The sequence below is a fragment of the Dryobates pubescens genome, chromosome 6 (assembly GCF_014839835.1).
Source record: "Dryobates pubescens isolate bDryPub1 chromosome 6, bDryPub1.pri, whole genome shotgun sequence".
NCBI classification, from domain to species: domain Eukaryota; kingdom Metazoa; phylum Chordata; class Aves; order Piciformes; family Picidae; genus Dryobates; species Dryobates pubescens.
Window position 1 is genome coordinate 25,766,175 of NC_071617.1, and position 27,650 is coordinate 25,793,824.

Here is a 27,650-nt window from a genome sequence, read left to right on the forward strand (position 1 = left end):
GTGGGCTAAGTAACCACACCCTTAAGTTGTCATATTTCTCTTTGCTGAAAGATGCACCATTCTATTTCCACATGCTGGATTTAATTTCCTAACTGGCAAATAATGCTGTCTAACTGCATTTTTGGTTGGGTGGTTTTGGTTTTTTTAATGTACAGGTTTTTGCTTTCTAGATATCAATAAAAATACATAAAAGACTTGTTTTATATACCTTTTGAGTGATATGAACAATCTTTATTAGTGTTCTAAGGAGCCACACAATTTTTACTTAAGTAGTGGAATTCCATAAACAGGATGACTAGGCAGCAAATTTGCAGATGTTAAGAAAACATTTGAGTGCTGCAATTTAATAAACAAAACTCAACAACAGAAAACCCTGACAAAGCCCACCACCAGCAAGTATCAACAGCAACCATAACACAAAAACCGTCCCAAACCAAGCAACCCTCTCCCCCAAACTAACAGGAAAACAAAAGAAAGCAGCAGCAATAGCAACCCCCAAACAAACAAATAAAAAACCTTACATGCACACAAAATCCCTACCCCAAACCAATCAAATCCGAGATTTTTCTTTGAAGTTGCTGTGATGCAGATGAAGAGGTAGAAACTTACACTATGATTTGGGAGGATTAGAAAGAGAAAACTGTCATGCTGGATTATAATCTGTTACTGTATTTAATACCTAATATACGTTTTTCCCCCTACAGAAATTAGCAGAGTACGGAAAGACATGTATAACGACACATTAAATGGCAGTACGGAGAAGAGAAGTGCAGAGTTACCAGATGCTGTGGGACCTATTGTACAGTTACAAGAGAAACTATATGTGCCTGTAAAAGAATACCCAGATGTAAGTATATCTTTTTAGTCCCTAATTTTATTTTTTTTGATCCTTGTGCTTGTCTTGAAGTGTAGATTTCATGTGATGCTACGCTTGGATCACATTGAGTGGCTTTTGATAAGATACCTCTTATGGGGAATTAATGTGCACTCCATTTGGTCTTTTGATTTTACTGAGTGTGATTGGAAGAAGATTGTTAAACGCCTAACTAGTATGTATTATAAAGCCATAGATCAAAGCTTTAAATTATCTTGTTCTTTTGGTACTGCCAGTGCTGACACAATGTGTATTGATTTTTATGAGGGAAGTAGCTCTTGGGGCAGTTCCCCCCTCCCCCCCCCCCCTTAGTATGTCTCTGAAAGTCAGTTGGAGAATCTTTGCAGACCTTTTGGAGGCTACTTAATCTCAATTACAATTACTGTTTGTCCCATACCTCTGTAAACAGTTCTGTTGCGTGTAGAAGTGTCTTTATCTTGAGGTTGGTTTGTTGTTTGTTTTGGTTGTGGTTTGCCCTTTTCCCCCCCCTTAAGCAAAGCTCCTTGTTTGCATGCCAATGTCATGTTCTAGTATTCTATTGTACACCAAATTTGAGGGAGAATTGTTTCATTTAACTAAACTATTTTGAACTCCTGTGATCTGAATGACTTCCTAAACCGACTCAAACAGTCCTATCAAAATCCACCACAACCATTTTAATTGATAACTGACAAAATAAGAAATTCTGTTACTTGTTCCCTAATAGAATTTAGAGGTCCTGTTGCAGGAGAAGACTGCAGGGTCCAAGTGAAGCATTTCCATATTGAAGTGGTATAAAGTGGAAAAAAGTAGAGAATAGAGAAAAATTAAAGTATACGCATATATTTTTTGTCTTTTCTTTGTATAATTAATCAGATTAATCTCTCCAAATTGAGCTTTATTAGTTTAAAACCACTTAGAACATACAGGCGTCTAAATAAAACCTCGTCATGCCAACTCCATTAAGAAAATTAAGCGCAAGTCATTTTTCAGAACAAAATATGTAGATAAATGTCTCTTCTCCCTTTCTAGTTTTTACAGAGGTTTGTTGCTTTGGGTTAAAATGCCTGTACTGGGAAAACTGTTCAAAGAGTTTGCATTAGCAGTAACACTTCTCTTCCTTTCCTTTTGGTTTAAGTTAAATATACATAGGCACATTTGTATGGATTTGTGTACACGAGTGTGCATGCATTCATATCCTCCCAACAAATACGGTGCCCTTGAAGTTACCACTAATTTTAATAAACTCTTAGAAATTCAGAAGTTGGAGAGACTTGTGATTTGTATACATGCGACCTGGAATAGAAGGGTAGTTCTTTCATGTGAGATGATGTTTGCTAGAAAATGTAGAGCTTCTACTATGACCGTGATGCTTGGCAATTCAGCCTTCCTTAGGAAGACAAACACATTCTCTGTGCTCTTACCTGTCTTATGTCTGTATTTGTTCCCAGCTACTCAGAATGGGATTTGACAGCCTCAGTAATTGGTTAAGCAACTAGAATATATTGCTACTTACCAAAAAAACCTATGGGTTTGTATTGTAGGCTCTTACTAAGACCTTTCTGCAATTCAGAAATTATGTAACCTGCTTTGCATTCAGGCTAGTACAGCATTCAGAAGGTACACCGATTCCAGTTTCTCTTAAAAGCCCCCACCCGTAATATTCACTTACAAAAATCAATTTCACCTGCAAAGATAGTTTTATTACAATAAGTGTTACTTGAAATGTCTTATATCTAGCAATTGGTTTAATTATTACTGAGTACAGGGAAGGCAGGCTGAATGAGTATGAATGAGTTTGTCAGATAAATCCAGTTAATTCTTTCTATTGCCGTCATTCTCTTACCACTGTCAATCTTGTATACCTTACAGAGACATAAGGATAGATAAACTTCAGAGTTATTCAGGGAAGAGTGACTACAGACTGTTTTCTGGTGTAGATTTAGTAGGGTTTTAAACATTTTTTTTAAAAATGAAAATTTTATAAACTTGTAATAAACTTACCCTGGTAAATATCTTTAACAATTTTAAGCATATAGATCAGTTCTAGTGAATACTGAATAGTACTATGATGTTAGTTTGTGCACGGGATCATAAATTTTGAGACATAAAAACAATGGTTTGCCGTAAGCTTAAGCAAGCATTATATATATATACACACACACACACATATAAAAGATGAAACAATAAATTTTCATTGCTGATGTCACCTTGACATTACTGTTTACCTGTTGAGTACCTACACAGAGGAAACAATGATTGAATTACAAACCTTAAATAAATATGTAAAATCCCCTGAAGTCTATTATATTTTTTTGTGAGTGCATATTGAGCATTTTTACGCTAATTTTTATTCTAAGACCATAGTTGTTGCAAGGTTCAACTTCTCAAAAAAACTATTGGCCTGAAACAGCCTGCAGTTTTTAAATGCTGACTGTGTAGAGCCTGCATTTCTACTTCTGTACTAGTAAGTGGAAGATAGCAGAAATTTTGCTGAAAACCAACAAGTTTTGTTTTGTATGTTGTATTGCCATTATGTAGATGCCATCTGATCAATGGCGTAACTGTTGGGGTGGTCTGCTTTCTGGCTCACGATTTTTCCATTGCAAGCTACAGTTATGCAGTGATACATATTTGCGTATGTTCTTTTCTTCTAGCACCCTTGGAAGGTGTGTTTTCTTTACAGATGTTTCAGTTTTAAAACTGAAATTTTAGCAGTTTAGCTTTTCTGAATCATGTATGTGCTCCCAAAACCTGAGAAGTTGTGCAGAAGGTACCCAGAAAAATTGTAATTTACCTTTCAGTTAAAAATGTTCTTTCTACAGTTAAATCTTTCTATTCTCATTTAAGTCTTTGGTGTTACAGTTTGAAGGCATTTCCAGCTCATGGATAAATATCTTCCATTGTAGTTAAAAACAGTAAGAAGAAAAGATGATAGGAAAATTATTGAGCTCTTACAAAGCAGAAGAATGGAGGATATGCTATTGTTTGTGGGTGAATAGTTAATAGTCTTCAGCACTTCTTATGCTTCAGATAAATGATTAATTTTCTTGAATTTCCCTAAAGAGCCGAGCCTAAACTTTGTCTGATATCAATTTAAACAGTTTATGGAATTAGTACCTGCAAATGTTGGACTGAATAAATGGTTTTCTATTATAATCATGGCTTTATTAATAATAAGTACCCTGTTAGCTCTGATTAATGTGAAATTCTGTGCTGGAACTCATCTGTGCCTCTTCAGTAAAAATGTAAGAACTCAAGTAATTATCGCATCTAAAGTAGCATGTCCTTCGAGTAAACTGAAGCTCAGAGGCCAGCAGTGATAAACTGCTTGTGCATACTTTCTGACCATTTTACTTGAAACTGTTTAATTAGTACAACAGAATGATGAACCCAGGGATTCGTTTTACTATGGGGAACTTCCTGACAAAACATTTAAATCCTTTTCCAGTGTGGTTATATCAGAGTTTAATAGCAGCCCTAATATGGATTAGAAAAATGATAATATCTTCCTTTATTTATTGTTCTGATTCTTTTATTTAAGCTTCTCATTCCCTGGTGGTAAACAGGGAAAGAGGCTGAAAGATCTGGCCTTGTTTACCCTTGCAGTAGGAAGGAAAGAGAGAATATAACAGATCTCTGTAAGTAAACTTGGATACAGAGTTAACAGCAAGGCTAAAATAAAACTTAGCAAGAGGGTCAACTACTGATACAAGTACAAATGTGTATGAAAGAACTAAAATAGTTTGATTGCTAATTCCCAGTCTGAATGAAATATTTGGAAAAATGTTTTAGTGTAAGTGGAGGGAACAAGAAAGTTATTTTGGACTTTGAACGTTGAGAGGCTGTATGTGCTCTGGTTGCAAATGGTAAGGGAATGGATTAATTGAGAAAGGTTCCCTTTGTTGAGAAACTAATGAAACAGAGCCATATGTTAGTATTTCATACAATCATAGAATTGTTTCAGTTAGAAAATACCTCTAAGATGGTTGAGTCTGGCCATTGACCTAGCATCACTGTGGTCATTAAACCATGTCCTGAAGTGCTGTGCCTACATGTTTTTTGTACTCCTCCAGGGACAGTCACTCCTGGGCAGCCTATTTCAGTACCTGACTATTCTTGCAGTGAAGAAGTTTTTCCAAACATCCAATCTAAAACTTCCCTGGTGCAACTTGAGGGCATTTCCTCTCATTCTATCACTTGATACTAGGGAAGAGACCAACCAACCATCACCTCACTACAACATCCTTTCAGGTAGCTGTGTAGAGCAATAAGGTCTCAGCTCGGCACTTGTTTCTGCAGACTAAACAATCCCAGTTCCCTCTGATGACTGTCATAAGACCTGTTCTTCAGGCCCTTCACCAGCTTCATTGCCCTTTTCTGGAGGTGCTCCAGCAGTTTAGTGTCTGTCTTGTACTGGGGGGCCCGAAACTCAACACAGTATTTAAGGCTGTCCTAGTTTAGAGTGGGATAGACGCTCTATTGCCCCAAAAGGAGCAAAAGAATGATGCTCACAAAAATGCATTGGATAGTCATGGAAAGTTTAAATGGAAAAGCAATTAATATTCTACAAAAACTAAAAAGCATGGTGGTGAGCATATCCCAAAGCATACAGAGTTCCCTTACACCACACCCAAAAGCCCTGCACTTCCCTTCTCCCCACTGAGGGTACACTCAAAACTCCCAGGGCTCCCTCTTTTGCCCTACTGCTAGGCTGGTTGCAGGCTGGCCAGGCCTGATATTGCCACCCCCGCCCCCCTTCTGATCCTGGCATTAGGCCTAAACAGGCCAAAGAGGCCTGAGATACTCCCCCACCGTTTACCCCATAGGGAAGCATCTCCCACAGGAGCAGAGAGGGAAGAAAGAGAAAGACAGTGACTTTGCAATGAGATTTATAATGTGCAGGATTTATGGATAGAAATACACTATTTCCTGTGTCCACCTACTGGGCTGGACACTCTGGACACTGGAGGTGTAACTCTGTGGCATCAGTTTTGAAGGCATCCAGTCTAAACTGCCACAAAGGTGCAGCCTCACCAGTGCCAAGTTCTGGAGCAAGATCACTTCTCTGCCCCTGCTAGCCACACTGCTTGTGGTATGGACCAGGATAGTATTGGCCTTCTTGACCACCTGCACATAGATCAAGTGTAGGAAGAATTTTTTACCCTTGGTGACTAATGACTTACTGGATATTCTGTTGTTGAACATCTAATTCACCTTCTGTAAGATCAATTTCTTTTGATCCCTGGCTCACAGTCAGTAGTTTACTTTTTTAGGTGCACCTTGCAAAAGATGACATATATTGTAACAGTTTTATTCAAAAATAAGCCTGTTAAAATATCAAGAGTTTGTTTGTTCTTGGTCACAACAGAATAGTGGACAGCCTAGAACATATTAGAAATATAACTCCTGTGCTTTAGTCTCTGATGGTAGCTGTACAGGTACAGCATCAGTGTAGCAGTACTAGTTAACTTGGTCCTTATCTTCTTCCTAAAATAGAATTAGCCAGGTTATAAAAGACCTTTGAGATCGAGTCCAACCTATCACCCAACGCTATCTAGTCAACTAAACCATGGCACCAAGCACCCCATCCAGTCTCTTCCTAAACACCTCCAGTGATGGTGACTCCACCACCTCCCTGGGCAGCCCATTCCAATGGCCAATCCCTCCTTCTGTGAAGAATTTCTTCCTAACATCCAGCCTAAACCTCCCCTGGTGCAGCTTGAGACTGTGTCCTCTTGTTCTGGTGTTGGTTGCCTGGGAGGAGAGACCAACCCCCACCTGCTGCAGGAGTTACTTCTGCATTTAACTCTTTAAGCATTGAGTGCATTTAAGTTAAGTGATTGCCTAGTCATTTATCTGATACTATTCTTACTCCCATTTCATTCTTAATTTCAAATTTTGCTCTTCAACTATTTGTACATACTGGCTGTGTGTATAAACTAAAAGGAAGGCAGGATAGTGCCAAGACAAGTAAATACTAAGTAAATGGTACTTCCTTTGCCTAAGGACAAGATTTCCCCAATATTTTCAAAATCTCAGATTTAGGAGAAATGAGTTGCATCTAGTACTGATACCCAAGTTGAAGTTACTTATTAGGATCAGAGTTCATGATGGTGCTCATACCAATACCTTCTTCAAATAAACATCATAGGATTAAACTTTTAATGATATTCAGCGTATATGTCACTTGTGGCAGAAAGTAGTGGATTGTTTTTTGTGTTTACTCACTAGATGGATTCAGTTCACAAGCGTAGGAGTCCTCTATTCTGACATTAACAGCTAGTGCTAGACAAACCTTCTGTGCACAGTGGATGAAGAGGAGTGTATGTGTGTGTAAGCCAAGTACTGAAGAAGGATGGTAGGCTGGAAAATTAGTCAAAACAGTTTGTAGATGCCTGTAATTTTTGTGAATAAAATCACTGAAGTTTAAGTGAGGAATAAATTGATCTTGCTAAAAGTTGTTAATATTGGGAGCTGCAAAGCTAGAGATTGCAAAGGATGTGTCCAAGTCAACATCTGTCATACTTGGTTTTGCTTGTATGGCACCTTTCATTGTGGCTAATCTCTCAATTGTAATTGTCTCTGCAGAGTTTAGTGGGCAATCTATTTGATCAGAGCTGTCCTCTTAATACCCTTTTTTGCTCTAGAGTTTTGCGCTTTGTTGTGTAGATTTCTTTAGTGGTGCAATCACTATCCCTGGAGGTCTTTAAGCAGCATATGGACCTGGTACTTAAGGATACGGTTTAGTGTTGATCCTTGAGTGCTGGGTAAAGGGTTGGACTGGATTATCTTAGAGGACTCTTCCAACTGGATGTGTTCTGTGTGACTACAATAATACTTGGGTGCATGGTTTCAGTTAATTGTGAACTAACTATAGCTCTGTTGTGTCATTTTGTCTATGCTTCCTTTTGCTGAACTGCTTTCCCTCAGAACTTCAACTTTGTGTAGTAGCTCTTGCAAGACTAAGTACCAGAGAGTTGTGTTTAAATGGAAGTCATGCAAGGTCAATTGTGGGGCAGAGGGATTCGAGGAATGCTAATTTTGGTTTTCATTGTTCTTTTATTGTTGTTTTGGGCTTTACACAGAGAGGAGGAGCTGCCTTGGAATAACGCTTTTGCTTCCTGTTGTGAATAGGTCAGGTAGACTTGGATACACCTCCTGAACATGTTGGTAGCTTTTAACAAATCAACATCCTGTGTACTTGAACTGGAATTGTGGACTGCAGTAAACATGGAGATAGATCAGTAAGGGCTAAGCATACTTAAGCAAGGTAGAGCTATGTTCAAAATACACAGTTTTATAAATCACTACTTAGGAATTAGAATCTCTAGTAGACACACTCAAAGTTAAGAACAGATCTTCCCTGTTCAGAGAGCTCAAGTTGAATACTGAAGGACAGAGTTTGTAGTTGAGAAGTACAGTAGTTTAAGGAGATGAGAAATATAGAGAGAAAATCCCTTTCTCTATGAAGAGGTTTTAAAACTTTTTCTTTGGTAAGTTGACAGAGGAGTGCTATAACATTAGGTTGCTGTACTGTACCTTCCCCAGAAACATTACCTGGAAGTTACAATACCATACTATTTATTTTTTGTGGTTTGGGTTTTTTTATCTTTTCTCCTTACTGTCTTTCTTTTCTTCCTCCCTCTGTACCTGTTTGTCAGTAGCTTTTGGCAGGCATATTAGACAGTTCTTCCTTTTTAGCACCTCTGTAGTTTAGACGCTGCTATTTGCAGGCCCAGATTTTTATGGAGTTACCCTTGGAAAAGTAATTAAATATTTTCTTGTCAGAGGACAGCATGAATTCTGTAACTTAATACATAGAACACTGAAATGCAAGTAATTATGCTTGCTCCATATATTGCCAGTACAAGGCGCACCAAACCCCATCCTGAATTGCTACTAAAAGTAGCTTTGAGTACCAGTTGAAATATAAACCTGGTATTTCCCTTGTATTGCTCTTGTGTTGTACACCCAAATAATAATCAGGTTACACATCCTCTGTACTAATTGTTTATTACTGGAATAATTTTTCCCACAGGCCTTGGGCATGCATATTAATAAAAAAAGTTGCCTCCTAAGCAAGAACATTGACTAGTTTTTAAATGTGCTGGTTTTGTGTTCTTCTGTTTTTGGAGCTCTTAATGCATTTTAAAGTGTGTAACGCTTGTGAAGAAAATTCTAAGTGTAATTTTGCATTTATAGCATTCATTTCTGATTTGAACTTGATCCATAACTCAAAAGAATAAGGTTATCTAGATTTGTCTCATAGATGTTGGTCACTTGAACTTTTTCTGTGATGTTTGAGAGGAAGATTGGACACAAATACCAGCTTGTGGAGTAAATCTTCTGTTAAGATCTTTCCTTTCTCCCCAGTTTTGTTTCATAGTTTATTATTAACTAGCAATTTTAAGCATTCATATTTCATATAAGAGCAGTGTAAAGTACTTGAATTTTGTGAAAACACTGACTCCTTTTGAAATTTGCTATACTTTGAAACTGTGTGCATTGTTTTAATTCATATATACTCAGTATTTTCAGATAAATGCTAGTTGTTGAGCAGCCAGTTCCTTCTTACTCTATAACCTGCAGTTGTTTTATTGTTTCTTATATAGCATAGTACCCCCATCTTCCAGGAAGACTTATGTACCTGTCCTAATAATGTGCATTCATCCACCCAAAACTGATAATTTCTTGTAAGTTTGTTTCTTTAGAGTACTGACATGAGCTTGATCAGTATTTTTTAGCTGTGTTTTATGAATAATCAGAACATAACTGACTTTCTAAAGAGTGAAGTTAATTCTAGTTATGAACATTATGACCTTGTCATGATAGGGCCAAATGGTCCCAGCGCAAACCCAGACAGACACTAAGGCATCTAGACATGGCCCCCCTCTCCCCCCTCCTTCCTGCAGAAAGCCAGGGTAACGCAGGAAAAGGAACAAAGGGGACAGGACCGTGTGTGTCTGGTAAACAACCCTGTATCTGGGGTAAGAGCATGAGTTCTGGTCACAGCCTGGCAGAACCCCTTCTCTGTGCTGGTTTCAGTTGCCCTCTTTGTCCAATTGAATCTCGGGCAAGATTTGTATACAGGCTGTGCCTTGCTTAGCCTTGCTCATGTCTTGCTTAAGCCTTGTGTGCTTGAACCTGCTCAAACCTTGTCTGTTGTGAAGTTGCTTTGAGTTAGAATACATAGAATAAACCAGGTTGGAAGAGACCTTCAAGATCATCACGTCCAACCCATCAACTACTCCAACCCCCCTAATCAACTAAACCATGGCACCAAGCACCCCATCAAGTCTCCTCCTGAGCACCTTCAATGATGGCGACTCCACCACCTCCCTTGAGTTGCCTGGTCCAGCTCCTGGGATAAAGCCATGAGCCTACACACCACAGGCCATGAGAAAAGCCAGGAGCTGAGGAGTTGGAGCCAAGCCTGCTTCCCCTTGCAACCAGGATTGTGCTGTGCCTCAGTTTCCCCAGGACAAAGCAAGTGCCTGTTGTGATAGCGTCATTATCAGCCCAACGTCTGCTGAAGCCAGACCAGCCATCAATGACCACGTGGCATTCCTGCAGGCAACCTGCTGTGCCTGGCACATAAGTGCCCCAAAAAAACCTAATACACAGCAGCAGCACTCCCTACTTGGGTACAACCAGTTGTGAGTAATTAATTCACTGCCTCTTTGCCGTAATGGTTCTTGTTGAGTCTCCCTCTGCCCTGCCACCCCCCACCCCATGGTTGAGCGCTGTTTTGCTCCTGGGGTATTCTCTTTCTGTTACATTCCTCCCAGTTTGAATAAAACAGTTAAATTGTTATAGTTGTCCAAATACTGTACATTCCCATTGTAAACCTATTCTAACCATACATCAAACCGTTGGATACATTTTGGCAGTTTTCATATTAATAAAAGATCATTAATATTGCCATATAGTTTATAAATGAAGGAATTACTATATCCTTCAACAGGCCTGTAGTGGCAAAGGACATTGAGGGCTTCACTGTTGTCAATGATACAGGGTTTCCTTCCTGAACTAAATTATGATTTAAAGTTCTCTTAAATATGAAACAGTTTCTTGGATTATTTTTATTCCTTGCCAAGTGCAGGTGGTCTGGAAGTGTTAACGGTTCATGAAATAGATATCTTTGTATTGCCCTTCCAAATTTATTATTAATGTTATTAATGGAAATGACCAATTGTGTTCTTATTGATGTATCTTAAGTACTGATGTGAACAGATGTATCGTTCATATTACACTTCTGACTCATACTGTTTAACCTTATGGTTTGAATTTTATAGCTTGAATTCATTTGACTATATTTGGTTACCTAGTTTTTAAAGTGAGTGTCACTTGCATTAATGTAAAGTAAATGTAAAGTAAAGCCAGGTCACTATGGTAAATATGAGGCAGTTCCTCTCTTGCTGCAGTGACTCTGGTGGTCATCACAGACTTGTTGAATGTGGTAATGTGTATCTCCTTAGCTTAAAAGCCCCTGGGTAAAAGGCAGAAGCTAGTTAGAAATAAAGCTTAAGTGTAGTAATTGTTGATATGCTGCTATTTTAGTAGTGTTATAATTGTAAATGTTGAGGGTAATACATGCAATATTAGTGTATATGCAAAGGTGCTTCTACTACTGTAGTACTGCTGCTCTTTACTGCTTGGTGCTGGCTAAAACACACCTCTGTACTGTGTGCTGTGAAACTTGTACCCTTAAATGCTTCCAACCAGTTGGAGTTTGAGGTGTTTCAGGCACTTCTCAGTTTTGCCTAATTAGTCTTTTTATGTATTACCTTACATATAATGTAGAGAATTAAAGGCTGGCTATGTAACAGCTTTTAGCAAAAGTCACCTAAAGCAAACAAAAAGGATTAGACTTTAAAGCACTAAAAGGAAATGTTAGAAAGGTTATAATTTGAGATACTTTCTGCATTTCTGATGTGTTTTCCTGTGGTTCTAGGCTTCAGTTTTGCAAAATTACTGATTCTGGCAGCTGTATTTGTATATTGGACACTTCTCAGAAGGTGAATGGAATTGTTTGCTTTTTCACTTAAATTTGGTCAACATTATGCTTGTATTTAGAGGTATTAATTGGACAATGGCAAGTAAACATCGAAAGTTACTAATGTGTGTTTTTTTTCTTTAACACTTGCTTGTGACATATCAATTGTATAGCCCTAGTGGTTTTTGTTGTAAACTTCTGGGAGGGGGATTGCTTTTATTTTCATGAAACAATTTAAAATTGCTTTCTATGACATGTTATGGCATAAAATTCTAGACCTAGTTTGAGTAATCGATTCCTAATTGACCTAATGCAGTTGTTACCAATGTGTGGATGCATGTAAAAGTGAAGGAGCAAAGGAAAAAGTTCTCTAATACTGGTTGTGAATACAAATTACAATGTAGTCAGATAAATTAGGTAATGAAAGTTAGTCACATGAATGCTTGTTTTGGAAGGTTGAATATCTTAATTTATCATTCCCTTCACAAATGTTGTAAAATACCCCCCCTTCCTTTTTTTTTCTTCCACATACCTTTGAATACGGCCACCTTTATCCACAGAGTAATATTATGCATCTTTATCAGAGGTTTAGTTGCTCTGTTATCTTGGTCTGATGCTTTACCTTTTTTTAGATTTTTCTTTTTAAATTTCATTTGTCAAAAAGAGTGCTATTGTGGAGGAAAATATAATAATTGCTATTAATAGAATATAGCTTTCAGGTATTCTGATTTGGGAGTTTGCAACTTCTCTGTTTCCTCCCACTAATTTATTTTTGGAACACTGAATAGTTTAGCATAAAACATACTGCTTGAAAGGAGTGCAGAACTTTGTCTGAAGTTCCAATAACTAAGAGGAAGAAATGATGTGGCTACTGACCACCTCTCCTTTGCATAAACTTAAATATAACCTCAAAGCCTGTTTCTGGTCAGTTAGCTCTTCCTCTTCGGGGGAAGAAAAGTTATTGCATTTCTCTGGTATTTTCTGAAAGGGAATGGTGTCCAATAAGAGTAAGAATTTTCATTTCTACAAAGTATTTTAACAGTATCACCATTTGCAATGGTACTCAAATTTGAACATATCTTTCTCACTTCTAATTACTGAGAATTGGAAGTAGTCTATGGCAGAATTGCCAACTTTAAGTGCCTTGGGTAATGTCACATGTAGTCATATCTAATTAAAAGGTATTATTATGGAAATTAGTTGTTGGACTGTATATCCTGAGGATACTTTGTTACTGGAATATGAGTTTAATGATGTAAACTGTGAGGCTTAGAGGGCACTGCTGGAACCTTGAATTAGGTTTTGGAGACCAATTTACACACAGCACAACTTGTTAATTCTCTAGATAAATGTGTCACTATTCCCAAATAGAGCATGGAATTGAACAATTTTTACTCATCTGGTGTTATTGAAACTGATGTCTTGTCACTGTACTGAAAACCTCATCTTAGCGAATAGGATGAAGCAGATTACTCACTATCTCACTTTAGCATGCCTACTACTAGATTGTTCACGGGATATGATTTCCTGAAAGAGTTTGTTAACAATCTTTCAATTACTGTTTAAAGGTTTTTATGACCACTTAAAGAGGGAACTACCAAACTGTACTGTGGGCCTTTAAATCATCGCAAATGGGCCTCACGATAACAGAGATTCCTATTTTAAAACCATGAAATTGTTAATTTGTCTATCTTTACAGCTTTCCCCCTTACGTAGATAATTCTAAGCAATTTGAAATCCAATTATTTCCAAAATATGACAGTAATTAGATTAGTGTTTTTACATGAACAGAACATGTAGCATAAAATTAATTTTGAGGGATATTATTTTATAGTTACTTGAAATGGAATTGAAAATATCCTATTAAAGTTTTCTTTAATCTTTTGACATGAGGAAAAAGGGTTAATATATAAAACAATCTTAAACAGAAAGTAAATGTGACTTTAATGTGCAGTTTATAGTACTATGTATGAAAAGCATTGAGAAAGCAGAAGTGAAGCAAATAGTGCAAATTAATATAGTAAAAATGGGAGGATTTCTGTCCTGTTAGGTGAAGGTATAACAATGCAAATTAAACACGCTAAAAGAAAAAACTGCCTTTTCACTAATGATCTAAAATTAGTATTTATATCAACAACTCCACAATTTATAAATAGTGAAAGTGAGATCAGAAATTAGGGGATGACAGGCAAAACCCAGAAGGTTTTTAACCTTGAGAATGTTTGACAAGGCATGGCTTTTGTCTCTGATACTGATAAGGTCTCTCTGTTTTGTGTTCGTGTGCCTCCTGGCTGCTTATCCAGCCTGCAGTGTTGTCAGTTCAGTGAGGAATGTCAGTGGACTGGAGGAAAAGGAACATGAAATGGTTGACACTGAGGGATGGCAATAAATGAGATAGGAGCTAAATATATAGGTTTGTGACATTCTGGCAGCTGGCTTAAGTCCTCCTGTTTGTTGCTTGGGTAGCCTTAAAAAGGAAGAGAATGCATTGTAGCGTGAGGAGAGAAAAAAATCCAAACAGCTGGTGACTTATCAGTCAGCCCTAATGACAGAGAAGGTTGTAGAGCTTGGAAGGACAAACTGTGAAAGAATGCTTTTATTAGTATCATAAAATTTTTAATTTTGTGTTAATAGTTATATAAAACTATTATAAATGTTTAAATGCTTTGATGGCTTGTTCAGTGCAAAAATAAATGAATACATAATTTGCTATTTAAAGGACGTTGTCTAAAAAGTGAACTTAGTTATTTTTGATTCAGGCAGTTTGTTAGGTGATTTTACAGTGATATTTTCTTACTGGTTTTGCATTCTTTAATGGGATTCTGGAAGTATTTTGATACTTGATTGAGCATCTTGCTGTTTGATAATTCAGGAAATTAAAGTATTTTTGTAACAGATTAAAGCATGAATGTTCTTGAGCAGTGTAAGCTTTATGTATCTTAATCCTTCCCTTTATCAAAGGTGTATTCAAGTATGTGATTTTACCTTTTGAAAATGCATCAACTATAATGCTTGAAACAGTCAGTATTTAATTAGTTAAAAACATACTTAATATGTAATGTAAAAATACATCTAGTTCTTTCACACACAGTAAAGGCTGTTAGAATGTAACCCTGAAATGAGTCCAGCTTCTTAGTTGGATGGTTAATTCTCCTTGATACTGTCTGACACTTTTTAGTTGATAGAGGTTTGTTCTCAGTTACTGGTTTAGCTCTTGAACCCAGGCTTGATTGCTTTTCCTGGGTTATAGCCATCAATTCAGTCCAAGAGGAGTGAAGAACAAAACCTCACATGTATCTCCTCAACAGGTAAACTAGTAATGAACAGCCTTTCTGTCCACTCTTTTCATATCTGTAATAGGGGTCTCATGTTGGTGAGGCATGCTAGGGGCAGTCCACTACTGGTTTTATTGGGAGAAAAGGAACGGGACTAGGCTTTCTATGAAGGAAGTTGTAGGCTAAAGAGTTAAACTGTCTCCAGCATGAAAACTTTCAATTGAGTGAATGCCGGTGTTTTCTGTGCATAGATGTGGGCAGGCTCCTTGTTTGGCAGCATAATCTGACACTGAGAAGAGATCAGGAAATTTCAAATCTTCTTTTCTTAGGAGGAACTGGTATAGGCCCTTCCTTAATGTTTGTTGGAGTGTTTGTAGGCTGGTAGCTTAGTGGCAGCTTTTTAGAATACTGCAAAAATGATAGATGAGTCTCATTTTTTCTTAATGTTGAGAGCTGTTTTTCTTTGCCACCATAAAATCAGCTTCTTCTTGTTACAGTAGTACTTATCAGAAGGATTTTCTTTCTATTTGAGAAGATGTTACTTTAATTTATTATCTTTTCATCCATTTATCTTCTCTACTAAGAGTACAAAATAGGTATACAAAAGTTCAGGTGTACTATATGTAGCATGACAATGCACCAGATACAGTTTTCAGGCCTTGAGTGAGAGAGATTAGAGAGATATGAGCTTCATTGGTAAGGGAATTTGATGTGTTGTGTTTAGTCAAACTTACTTTTTTATATACCTCTGTATAGAGAGATACATGATTGTGGAGTTACAGTCATTTGAAAAAACCTTGAGTTTAGTACATGATACCATCGAGCTGATGGTTACATTTATAATTAGCATAGCAGTGGTTTGTGGATCTCAGCTTTAAATTCTGTAAATGGTTTAATGGAAAAATGCAAATATTACTTATGTGGTAGGTTATACAAAAACATCAGAAAATTCTAACTTAATAAAATTGCTTTTACTCTTTGTACCTTTGTGAAGATTGTTAATATTACTGTTTCTCTCAAGGGACTGTCTAATTCTGTGCAGTAAAATACAGAAGCACGGAGCTTCTATAGATTTGTGCTAACAGTCAGTAATTTAAGAGTCATGTTAATTCACTCAAACTTTGTAGTTCATTCATCTGACTTTCTTAAGAGTTGCAACTTTTGTAACATTTTAAAATTACATGGCATTGTCAGAAAGGTCTTTATGGCAGCATATATAATTAATTTTAAGAAAAAGGGGTTGCTTTCTAGCTTCTATCTCAAGGTTGTATTTCCTAATGCCAAACCTATGTGATGGTGTGATTTGTCACAGAAAAACAGGAAAAAAATACTAAATCCTAGACAGTAAAAGTCCTTAGTAATCACTTAATTTGAAACTAAGTAGCAAATATTTTGGCATAAATGTTTCTCTTGGGTTCATTTTTAGAAAACTAAATACTCAACAGATGTGATAATTTCTACATCTAGTAGGTTATGATGTTAGGTAGAATGACTTCCAAAGTAGCTGAAGAATTTGTTAACAAATGATGTTATCTCTACCTAATTTAAACAAACTATGCTCACTTTTCACTTATTCTAAGCTTTGGTTAACTGGGTTTAGTTACTGCTAAGGTTCTTCTGTCATCTGCATTAGAATTTCTGTGCTAAAAATTTTTATTTGGAAAAGTTTCTAGCTGTCATGATAAAATTTTATTAAAAATTCTAGTATCTGAATGGAGCACCAAGTATTTCAATGCTTGATAATTTGTTCAGATTCTCTTAAGGCAGGATAAGAACTTGGGAAAAAGAAGTTGTATTGTTTGTTTTATTTTTAATCTACTCTGGGATTTTAATTAAAAAAAAAAAATTGTAATCAATGAAGCTGTATTACCACTATTGAAATTACCTGGAAGGCTATCCTGAGGGGGTGTGTGGGGGTGTATTTATTTTTCCCCTCTTCCCCTGCCTTTTCCTTTCCCTTCCTTTTTTTATGCATCTGATCCATTGTATTTGCTTGGGGTTTGTAAAGCTGTTTGTCAGTTAAACAAGCTCTCAAAGCCTTCAGCAGAGAGGTTATTAGAAGTGAATAATGTGGGTTTAAAGGATTTAGTAATTCATTCTAAATCCCAGCTATACTTTCAAATGCATTTTTATATTCCACTGTTTTAAAAGGAGCATTTTAAGCAGTAGGATATAGTCTGCTGACTAAAAACTGTCTTGATCTATGTGATATCACTAAATCTGGTTTGTCTTGTTTACAACTGCAATGGTCAGAAAAAGATTCTGCGCTTTCTGAGTGATCATCAGTTGCTGATACTCTGTTCAGTCCGAAGCAAATGTAAATAATCTGGTACTTGGCAAGTCGGCTATAGCAATGGAACTATCTTTGCAGAATTGTGGTGTCTTTAGATGGAATAACTTGGTAAAATGGCTGTTTTCTTTAATGCTGCTTGCTGTCTCAGATTTAACTGTACAGTAATGTTTCATAAAAAATACTGTAGCAAGCTATGTATTTATTAAAATTAAAGCAGTCTCAGTTTTCTTTCTGAAATTACATGGTATGCTGTTTGTTTTGACATATTGCAGAACGCAGTTTGAAGCAGTTTTTAGTTTGTTAAATAATGTTATGTTGCTGGTTATACATGCTTGCAAACAGAACGTTACAGTTGAGTAGGGCTTGGGATTTCCCTTTGGAAAATGTAATACTTATGATTCTATTATGATTCTATTAGTTACAGGAATCACTTTAAGAGAGAAAGAAAAATCAAAATTAAAGTATCCTGATTTTTAGTATTAAAAAATCCTTGGAAGTTACTATTTATTGTATCATCTGTTTTAGTGTTGGAGAACTTCATTAATAAGCTAGCAATTCTTAAGGTAGAAGAAACTGGTGATCTATCATTGAAATCACAATAGCATGTATTGGTGATGTCCAGGGAGTAAGGCTACTTACTCTTCCAGGGAGAATGGGGTGTAACTGTTCATCACAGATTCTTTACAGTCTTATTACTGAAGTTTTACTTAGAAACTTAGATAAATCTGTATTAACATTTATTAAAGGACCATGTACAGTTTCTGTATATGCAAGGACTGTTGACTAACTGGGCAACAAATGGTAAATATGCTCAGTTTTAGTCAAACAGGCACCATAGAACTGTTTTTCTTGGAAGAGACCTTTAAGATCATTGAGTCCGATTGTTTATGTAGCACTGTCACTAAACCATGTCGCTCAGCACCACATTTGCGTCTCTTTTAAACACCTGTGGGGGTGTTAACTCCAACACTTCCCTGGAGGGCCTGTTACAATACTTTTGACAGTCCTTTCCATGAAGAAATTTTTCCTAATGTCTGAGATCCTGTCCCTTGTTGCTTGGGAGAAGAGACTGACCCCCACCTCACTACAGTATGCTTTTCCTTAGTTGTAGGGAGCAAGAGGGTCTTCCCTGAGGCTCCTCCAGGCTAAATGACCCCAGTTGCCTCAGCTGCTTCTCATAGGATTTGTGCTCTAGACTTCGAGTTAGGAAAAAGTTCTATACAGAAAGAGTGATTGCCCATTGGAATGGGCTGCCTGGGGAGGTGGTGGAGTTGCCATCACTGGAGGTTTTCAGGAGGAGACTTGATGGGGTGCTTGGTGCCGTGGGTTAGTTGTTTGGGTGGTGTTTGGTTGATGGGTTGGACGCGGTGATCTTGAAGGTCTCTTCCAGCCTGGTTTATTCTATGTATTCTATGCATAAGGTTAATGAGGAGTGTTGTTGCTGTTCTTTGGTTATGCTATAGCACCTTAGTGTCCTTTTTGAAGAGAGGGGTTCAAAATTGAACCCAGTACTCAAGGTGCAGCCTCACCAGTGGTGGACAATCATTTCCTTTCTCCTGCTGGCCACACCATTTCTAATACAATCCAGGATGCTGTTACTTTTCTCGGCTATCTGAGCACACTGCTGGCTCATTAATCTGGCTATTGATCAATACCTCCAGGTCTTCTGATGGGCACTTTTCCAGCCACTCTTCCCTCAGCCTATAGCATTTCATGGGGTTGTGACAGATGTGCTGGACCTGACACTTGGCCCTATTGCATCTCATGTAGTTGGCTTCAGCCCATCTATCCAGCTTCTCCAGATCCCTCTGTAGATCCTCCCTACCCTCAAGCAGATCAACGTTCCCAACCCAGCTATTGCTTCCCAGATCCTCCTTCCAGCCCTTCTTAGAGATGGGTGTCACATTTGCCAATCTTCTGTCAGCTAGGACCTCCCCAGTGAGCCAGGATTGTTGATAAATGATGGAAAGTAGCTTGGTTGAGTATTTCTGCTAGCTGCCTCAGTAGCTGCCTCACCCTTGGGTGAATACCCCCTAGAATTGTGGTGCAGCAGGTTGCTAACTGGCTCTTCTTTGGTGGGGGTTTCATTCTTCTCCCTGTACCTGTTTTGCAGTTCAACAGGATGGGTACTCCATGAAGAATTGGTCTTGTTATTAAAGACTGAGGCAAAGAAGGCATTAAGTACCTCAGCCTTTTCCTCATCCTTTACCACTGTCTCCCCCCCTCTGCATCCAATAAAGGATGGAGATTCTCTTTAGTCTTTTAGATGTTAATGTATTTATAGAAACTTTTTTTTTAATGGCTTTAGCTATATTGAGTTCTAATTAGGCTTCAACCATTCTATTTTTCTCCCTGTATAGCCTCTCAAAGTATTTGTCCTGTTCCTGAATGATCTACCCCTTCTTCCATAGGTCATAGACTTCACTTTTGTTCCCGAGTTCCATCCAAAGCTCTGTCTTTAGCTGGGGCAGTCATCTTCCCCTCCAGCTCATATTATAGCACACTAGGATAGCCAGCTGCTTTGCTTTAAAGATTTTTCGTCTTGGTCAAAGTCTGTCTTCCTGAAGTCTAAGGTGGAAGTTCTGCTGATCCCCCTTTTTACTTCCCTAAGAATTGTAAACTCTGCAGTTCCACGATTACTATGCCCAAGATGGCATCCAGCCTTAACCTCACCTGCAAGTCCTTCCTTCTCTGTTCACAAATAGAAGGTCCAGTAGGGTGCATTTCCTGGTTGTCTCTGTCACCAGCTGTGTCAGGAAGTTGTCTTCCACGCACTCCCAGGAACCTTCTAGGCTGTTTCCTCTATGCTGCATTGTATTTTAGCAGTCATCTGGTAAGCTGAAGTCTCCCATGAGAACAAATTGTAGTCGTAGAGATGTCTCACAGCTCCTTACAGAGTATTTCTTCTGACTCTTCGTCCTGCCTGGGTGGTTTATAACAGACTCCCAACATGATTATGTCCAGTGTCTCTTCCTGTCCTGCTTCTTCTGAGGAGTTTATAACCATCCATTTTGTCATTTCAGTTGCGTGTGACATGTCACATCATGTGTCCGTGATGGCAACTGTATCATAACATGTCTATTTGATTCTGAACTTAAGTAGTCAGTGCACTGGTGGCATTTTACAGCTTACTAGAAGAGGTTAAATAATATGAAGGAGACTTGAAACTGAGATTTGTATTTTCCACTGCCCCAAATACTGTTCACTATTCATTTTGAAAAACTTTCTAGAGATCTATGTCTTTCCAGGAGATCCCATGGAATCTATACTGTTGCAATAGACTTAAGAAAATGATGTAACTTAAAAGCATTTAAAATATTACCAGAATTAGTTCTACAGTAACCACACTACTATATTAATATCCTTTTACATTACTAAACATTTTAACTAGACTAAGCTTATTTTATTCCCACAATCAAATGAGTTATTCTTTAGTTTTGATGCTAAAAAGTGATTATGGTAACTGAATTAGGAACCAAGAAGTATTAAAAATTCTGTGTTTAAAAAATGTACACCATGAACTAAACAAAGGTGGAACCAATCTTCATGAATTACATATGCACTGAAAACGATGCTTGGCTTAGCTTACTAAACTAAGAAAAAATAAATGTTGTTCTCCCCGTTTTCCCACCAGTGACAAAAGATTTTGCTGTTTTCTTTGTGACAACTTGCTTTTAGAGAATTTGAACTACTTGAAATATTTTTAGCTGTAATGACCCTTTTATTAAATGCTGGGGATTAAATTTCTCACATTTGAAGTAAAATCTCAGAGGTATTTCAAATTACTTGCTAGAAGCTTTGGGTTTATTTATCTAGGAGAAAAGCACCTAATTGCAAATGTGACAGATCCTTGCTTTCTGAAGGTTGATACTGTGTATTTTGTTCTTCAGTACCATAATGGTTTGACTTCTGTGTTTAAGTGATGAAGGTATTATTTAATGATTCAAGTTTCTTACAGCATAGCATTTCTAATTTACTATATAACTCATCACTTAAATGCAGTAGCTCTCATTTAGCTTGGTTTATAGTATTAGAAGGCATATGTCAGATGGACCCAGCAAATATAAGTGGATATATCTGACATAAGTAGATTATGTGTGTCATGCTGGTATTCACTGCATACGTACTTTGGCATTTACTTGGTTACTTTGCTTGGAGAACAAGCTGCATGTAAGGGATGGAGGGAATGTTTCATTGTGGTCTGCAGCTTCTCTTTATTACTATGAGGTGTTTTTGGAAGAAACTAGAGTAAACAACTTCACTGATGTCACTAGCAGTCTTAAATACCTAAAGTTAGTCTGTATATAAAAAATGTTTATATATGGTTAATGTTGTCTGTGTTTATTTTGCTGACAATGATAATGCCATCTTCTTTGTTTGGCATACTCTCCCGTTAAAATCTCAGCAAATAGTCTGCTGTCAAATTCCCATGGAGCATATATTTAATCATCAAAATTCATGCTAACACAGTTAATGAAAGACTGTGCAGTTTCAAAATACTTTATTCCTGAAACCTTGTACTTCTCTCACTTGGTTTATTAAATGTGTACAAGTGGCTGTACGTGTAAACTTTTTGTTCTTTGCTTTCATTTGAATGATATGGTCACTAAGTGAGCTGTGCATATGATGTGTTTGGTTTCATTTGGTAGTATCTCTTAACTGTTTCTTTTCATCAACAACAGTTGTGTAGCTATTGTCTGTTGTGATGAGTGTGGTGTTGAATCCCTGGAAATACTTAATGAGGCATGAAATGTATCTGGAATTTTCTATTAATGGAAAAAGATACTTTATTTCCTTAATCGCACCAATCAAAAATCTAGTGGTATCATCTTATCTGCTGGATGAGATAATAGTAATAGTTTGGAGTATTTCAAGAAAATACTTTGACTGAAAAAATGGAGAGGAGTTTTAAATGTGAACTGAAAGGCTGTGTCTTTAATCAGTTCCTACTGTTATTTCAAAAGTTACCACTTCAGCCTGTAACTGACAGCTCTAAGTTACCTCCCAAATGGTCTTGGAACAGGACTGTTATGACCTCAAGAACATAGAAGGCTCCCTCCCAAAATGGCTAACCTAACTGTCAGCATTGCTGCTTCAGATAAAATTACCAGATGTAATCCATTATAACATTGTTTTTAGTTGCTTCTTGGCTTTCACATATTGTAAGCACTGAACCATGCAGTTCTGTCAGAAAAAGTTGAAAAACGTGAAAGAGTCCTAAATTTCATACTGTTATTGTGCTTTTTGTATCTTGTGTTTTCCTTTGAAAGCTGAAAGTAAAACATAGTAAGATCTAACTTAGCTGATTGGAAAAAAAAATAAAAGTTTCCTTATTTTGCTCAATTAAAGGTAAAAAACATTCAAGAGCTAATGCATACAGTTTGAAAAGATAGAGTTGAGCTCCCCTGGAACAATTTATGAAGGCTCTTTATGAGGAGAATATTCTGTGAGTAGCTAGATAAGAAACTGGCTTAACATTTAATAGAATGTTTTGCAGTGTAAGTCAGCATTTCTCAACCAGAAGCCACAATTCTAAAGAGTGTTTAGACAATGTGGATGAAATTGCAAGCTTGATACTAATCATAGAATGGGGTTGGAAGGGAACTTCAAAGATTGTCTAGTCCAAACCTCCTGCAGTAAGCAGGGGCATTCAGCTCGATCATGCTGCTTGGAGCCCCATCAAGCCTGAACCTGAATGTCTTCAGGGATGGGGTCTCCACTACCTCTCTGGGCAAACCTGTTGCAGTGTTCCACCATCCTCATAGTAAAGCATTTCTTCCTGATGTCTAGTCTAAGCCTACTCTTCTCCAGTTTCAAACCGTTGCTCCTCATCCTCTTGCTACATGCCCTTGTAAACAGTCCCTTCCCAGCTTTCTTCTAAGCATCCTTCAGGTACCTGAAGGCCACTATGAGGTCTCCCTGAGCCTTCTCTTTTCCAGGCTGAATAACTGTAACCCTTTCAGCCAGTCTTCCCTGGAGAGGTGCTCCAGACATCTGATGATTGTGGCCCTCTTCTGGACCCTGTTCATCAAGTCTGCATCCTTGTTACATTGAGAGCCCCAGAACTGAACACATTACTGCAGGTGAGGCCTCACCAAAGTGTCAGAATAACCTCCCTTGTTCTGCTGACCACGTCTTGTGATGCAGCCCAGGATGTGATTTGCCTTCTAGGCTGCAAGTGCGTATTGGTGGCTTGTCTCCAGCCTTTTCTCCATGAGTATCCCCCAGTCCTTTTCTGCAGGGCTTCTCTCTATTACATTGTTCCCCAGCCTATGTTGATAATGAGGATTGGCTTGACCCATGTGGAAGACTTTTGCATTTGACCTTGTACTCCTGTACCTTGGTAGTCATGGTGAACAGCAAGTTCTCCAAGGGACAGCAATATGCCCTTGTGGCCAAGAGGGCAAATGATGTCCTGGGGTGCATTAAGAAGTGTGTCCAGCAGGTCTGTGGAGGTTCTTCTCCCCCTCTCCTCTGTCCTGGTGAACACACCCAAAATACTGTGTCCAGTTTTGGGCTCCCCAATTCAAGAGAGGCAGAGATCTGCTGGAATGAGTCCTATGGAGAACCACGGGAATAATTAGGAGACTTGAGCATCTCCCCTATGAAGAGAGACTGTGAGACCTGGGTCTGTTTAGTCTTGAGAAGAGAACACTGAGAGGGGATCTGATCAATGCGTATAAATATCAGAGGGGTAGGTGACAAGTGGAAGGGGCCACGCTCTTTTTGGTGATGTGCAGTATTAAGACAAGGAAAAAGGGATGCAAACTTGAACATAAAAGATTTCACCTCAACATGAGGAGAAATTTCTTTACAGTGAGGGTGATGGAGCACTGGAACAGGCTGCCCAGAGAGCCTCCTCCTCTGGAGACTTTCAAAACCTGGCTGGATGCATTCCTGTGCGGACTACCCTAGGCGATCCTGCTTTTGGTAGGGGGGTTGGTCTTGATCTCTGGAGGTCCCTTCCAACCTCCAACATTCTGTAATTCTGTGAAACTAAGGAGTTCAAGTTCCTTCACTTGTGTTGGGGCAATCCCAAGCACAAATATAGGCTGGTTAAGAAGTGGCTTGGGAGCAGTCTTGTGGAGGACTTGGGGGTGTCAGTTGATGATAAACTGAACATGAGCTGGCAGTGTGCACTTGCAGCCCGGAAGACCAACTGTATCCTGGGATGCATCAAAAGAAATGTAACCAGAAGGGTGAGGGAGGTGATTCACCCCCACTCTGCCCTTGTGAGACCCTGTCTGGAGTACCGTGTCCAGTTCTGGTGCCCTCAGCACAAGAGTGACACAGAGCTGCTGGAATGGGTCCAGAGATGGTCAGAGGGCTGGAGCACTTCTATATGTGGACAGGCTGTGAGAGTTCAGGCTGTTCAGCCTGGAGAAAAGAAGGCTCCAGGGGGATCAGCAGCCTCCCAATACCTGAAGAGGGCCTGCAGGAAAGCCAGGAGGGGATTTTTTTATAAGAGCTTACACTGGTAGCATGAGGGTAAATGGCTTTAAGCTCAAGGGTACATTTCTTGGGACACAATGTAATGATAGTTACCTTGCATGTTGGTTAAAAATTATTTGAAGTTATACTTGCAGTATTATTTTGGCTTTGCCAGTAGAAGGGGATAGGTAATTAAAGTTTTAGTGTGCAGGAAGTGTGGTTGTGCAGAAAGGCAAGTAAGATGCTGTTTATGTAAGACAGTGGTATGATTTTTGTATTAAGCATGGAATGTCTAAAAAGTGCAGGATTTTGATTTATCAAGGCTGAACTTCATCACTTGTAGCTGGTTCATTACTCTATCCAGTCTTAGTGAATCTTGATTTCCTATGATTCACAGTTTGTGCATGCATTCACAAATGCCTTTAATCTTGAGGGTTTGTTTCCCCTGACAGCTGATTCAGACTTCATAGTATGTGTTTGTTTTTGGAGCTTAGAATGTTAAATCATTTTGGGAATGTATCTTCCCTATGAACAGTTTAACCATTTTGTAACAGTTATTTTTCTTAGACTTTTAATTTTGCTTATGTTCATAATTTCTACTCATGCCTTAATTTCTGGTCTTTGCAGTTTTACAAGGATTTCAAATATGTTGAGTTTTAGTACTCAAACCCAGTTTTATCTAACTGAGGAAATGAAAGCAAACAACTTATTCATAATTCCATTGAATAGCTTTGTTTACCAGGATCTAAAATATCCAGACCCTGTCCTTAAGGCAGAGTTTCTCTTTTCTTGATATATTCTTTGAATTTAATCTTCAGTCTGAAATATCTGTATTTGTGTCCTTTGAGCCTGAGGTTTCATGTTTACACTGTAGTTGTTAGAGTACTGCTTTCACATAGTATTTGGGTTGTAATTTCCAGAATGTGTGATTGAGAATAATGAAAGGGAGAAAAGCCCTGCAAAATAACTAGGAAATAATGTTACATATAGTTAAATGGTTGCTTATGGCATTAAGCATAGGCAGGGGATTGTCTGCTGATTGTGTGGGGATGCAGTCAGGAGGGGCAAGGCACAGCTGGAACTGAACTTGGCAAGGGACAGAAAGAAAAACAAGTAAGTCTTTTACAGGTATGTTAACCAGAAAAGGAAAGTTAAAGTGTATACCCCTTGATGAGCAACAATGAGGAACTTGTATTGGTGGATGAGGAGAAGGCTGAGATTATCAACAGCTCTTTTTGCCTCAGTCTTCACTGGCAACCCCTCTCCTTATAGCTCTCATGTCGATGGCACACAAGTTGGAGACCAGGGAGACAGTGTCTCTCCCACTGTAAGTGAAGACAAGGTGCATGATCATCTGAGGAACCTGAGGATACACAAGTCCATGGGACCTGAGGAGATGCATTTTGGAGTCCTCAGGGAACTAGCTGATGTAGTTGCCAAGCCACTCTCCATGATGTTTGAAAAGTACTGGCATTCAGGTGAAGTACCTGGTGACTGGAAGAAAGGAAACATTACACCCATTTTAAAAAAGGGTAGAAAGCAGGACCCTGGGAATTACTGACCTGTCAGCCTCACCTCTATGCCTGGGAAGATCATGGAACAGGACCTCCTAGATGCTAAGGGACATGGAGGACAGAGAGGTGATTCAAGACGGACAACATGGCTTTACTAGGGGCAGGTCCTGGCTGACCAACCTAGTAGCTTTCTATGATAAAGTGACTATGTCAGTGGATAAGGGATGATCTATGGATGTGATCTGTCTGGGTTTCTGCAAGGCCTTTGACACAGTCCCCCACAACATCCTATTGGCCAGGCTGGAGAGAGATGGATTTGATGGGTGGACCGTTCAGTGGATAAGGAATTGGCTGGATGGTCACATCCAAAGAGTAGTGTTCAATGGCTTGAAGTCCAGATGGAGAGCAGTGACAAGTAGTGTCCTTCAGGTTTCTGTGCTGGGTTCTGTGCTGTTTAATATTTTTATCAATGATACAGTGGGATCAAATGCACTGTCATCAGGTTTGCAGATGGCACCAAGCTGAGTGGTGTTGTCAATACACCATAGGGGCAGGATGACATCCAGAGGGACCTGGACAAACTGGAGAGGTGGGCCCAGGTGAACCTCATGAGGTTCAAAAAGAACAAGTGCAGGGTTCTTCACCTGGGCCAGAATAATCCTCACTATCAGTACAGACTGGGGGATGAGGTGTTAGAAAGCAGCCCTGAGGAAAAGGGCTTGGAGGTGCTGATGGACGAGAAGCTGGACATGAGCAGGCAGTGTGTGCTTGCAGCCCAGAAGGTCAATCACATCTTGGGCTGCATCAAAAGATGCATTGCTAGCAGATCCAGAGAGGTGATTTTGCCACTTTGCTCTGGTGAGACCTCATCTGGATTACTGTTTACAGATCTGGAGTCCTCAATATAGGAAGGACATGGACCTGATGGAGTGGGTCCAGAGGAGGGCCATGAGAATGATCAGGGGGTTGGAGCCCCTCTGCTATGAGGATAGGCTGAGTGAAGTGGGGTTGTTGAGCCTGCAGAAGAGGATGCTTCAGGGAGACCTCATAGTAGCCTTCCAGTACCTGAGTGGGGCCTACAAGAAGGATGGAGAGAGACTCTTTACAAAGGCCTACAGTGACAGGACAAGGGGCAATGGCTTCAAACTAGAGAAGAGCAGATTTACATTGGATGTTAGGAACAAGTTCTTCACTTCGAGGGTGGTGGAATACTGAAACAGGTTGCCCAGGGAGGTGGTAGAGACCCCTTCTCTGGAGATACTCAAGGTGAGGCTTGATGGGGTTC

At 38.7% G+C, this 27,650-nt stretch overlaps 1 protein-coding gene across 8 annotated transcripts in view; it reads left to right on the forward strand.

The window, feature by feature from the left end:
• QKI (QKI, KH domain containing RNA binding) overlaps positions 1–27,650 on the forward strand; it is a 162,895-nt gene that overhangs the window by 32,579 nt on the left and 102,666 nt on the right. For all 8 annotated transcript variants that reach the window (XR_008462318.1, XR_008462319.1, XR_008462320.1 and 5 more), the window contains exon 2: positions 705–847. Coding sequence is in view for 5 of the 8 variants with exons in the window: in XM_054162768.1 (XP_054018743.1) it covers positions 705–847 (143 nt within the window). In the remaining 3 variants the exon portion in view is untranslated. The remainder of the gene's footprint in view (positions 1–704; positions 848–27,650) is intronic.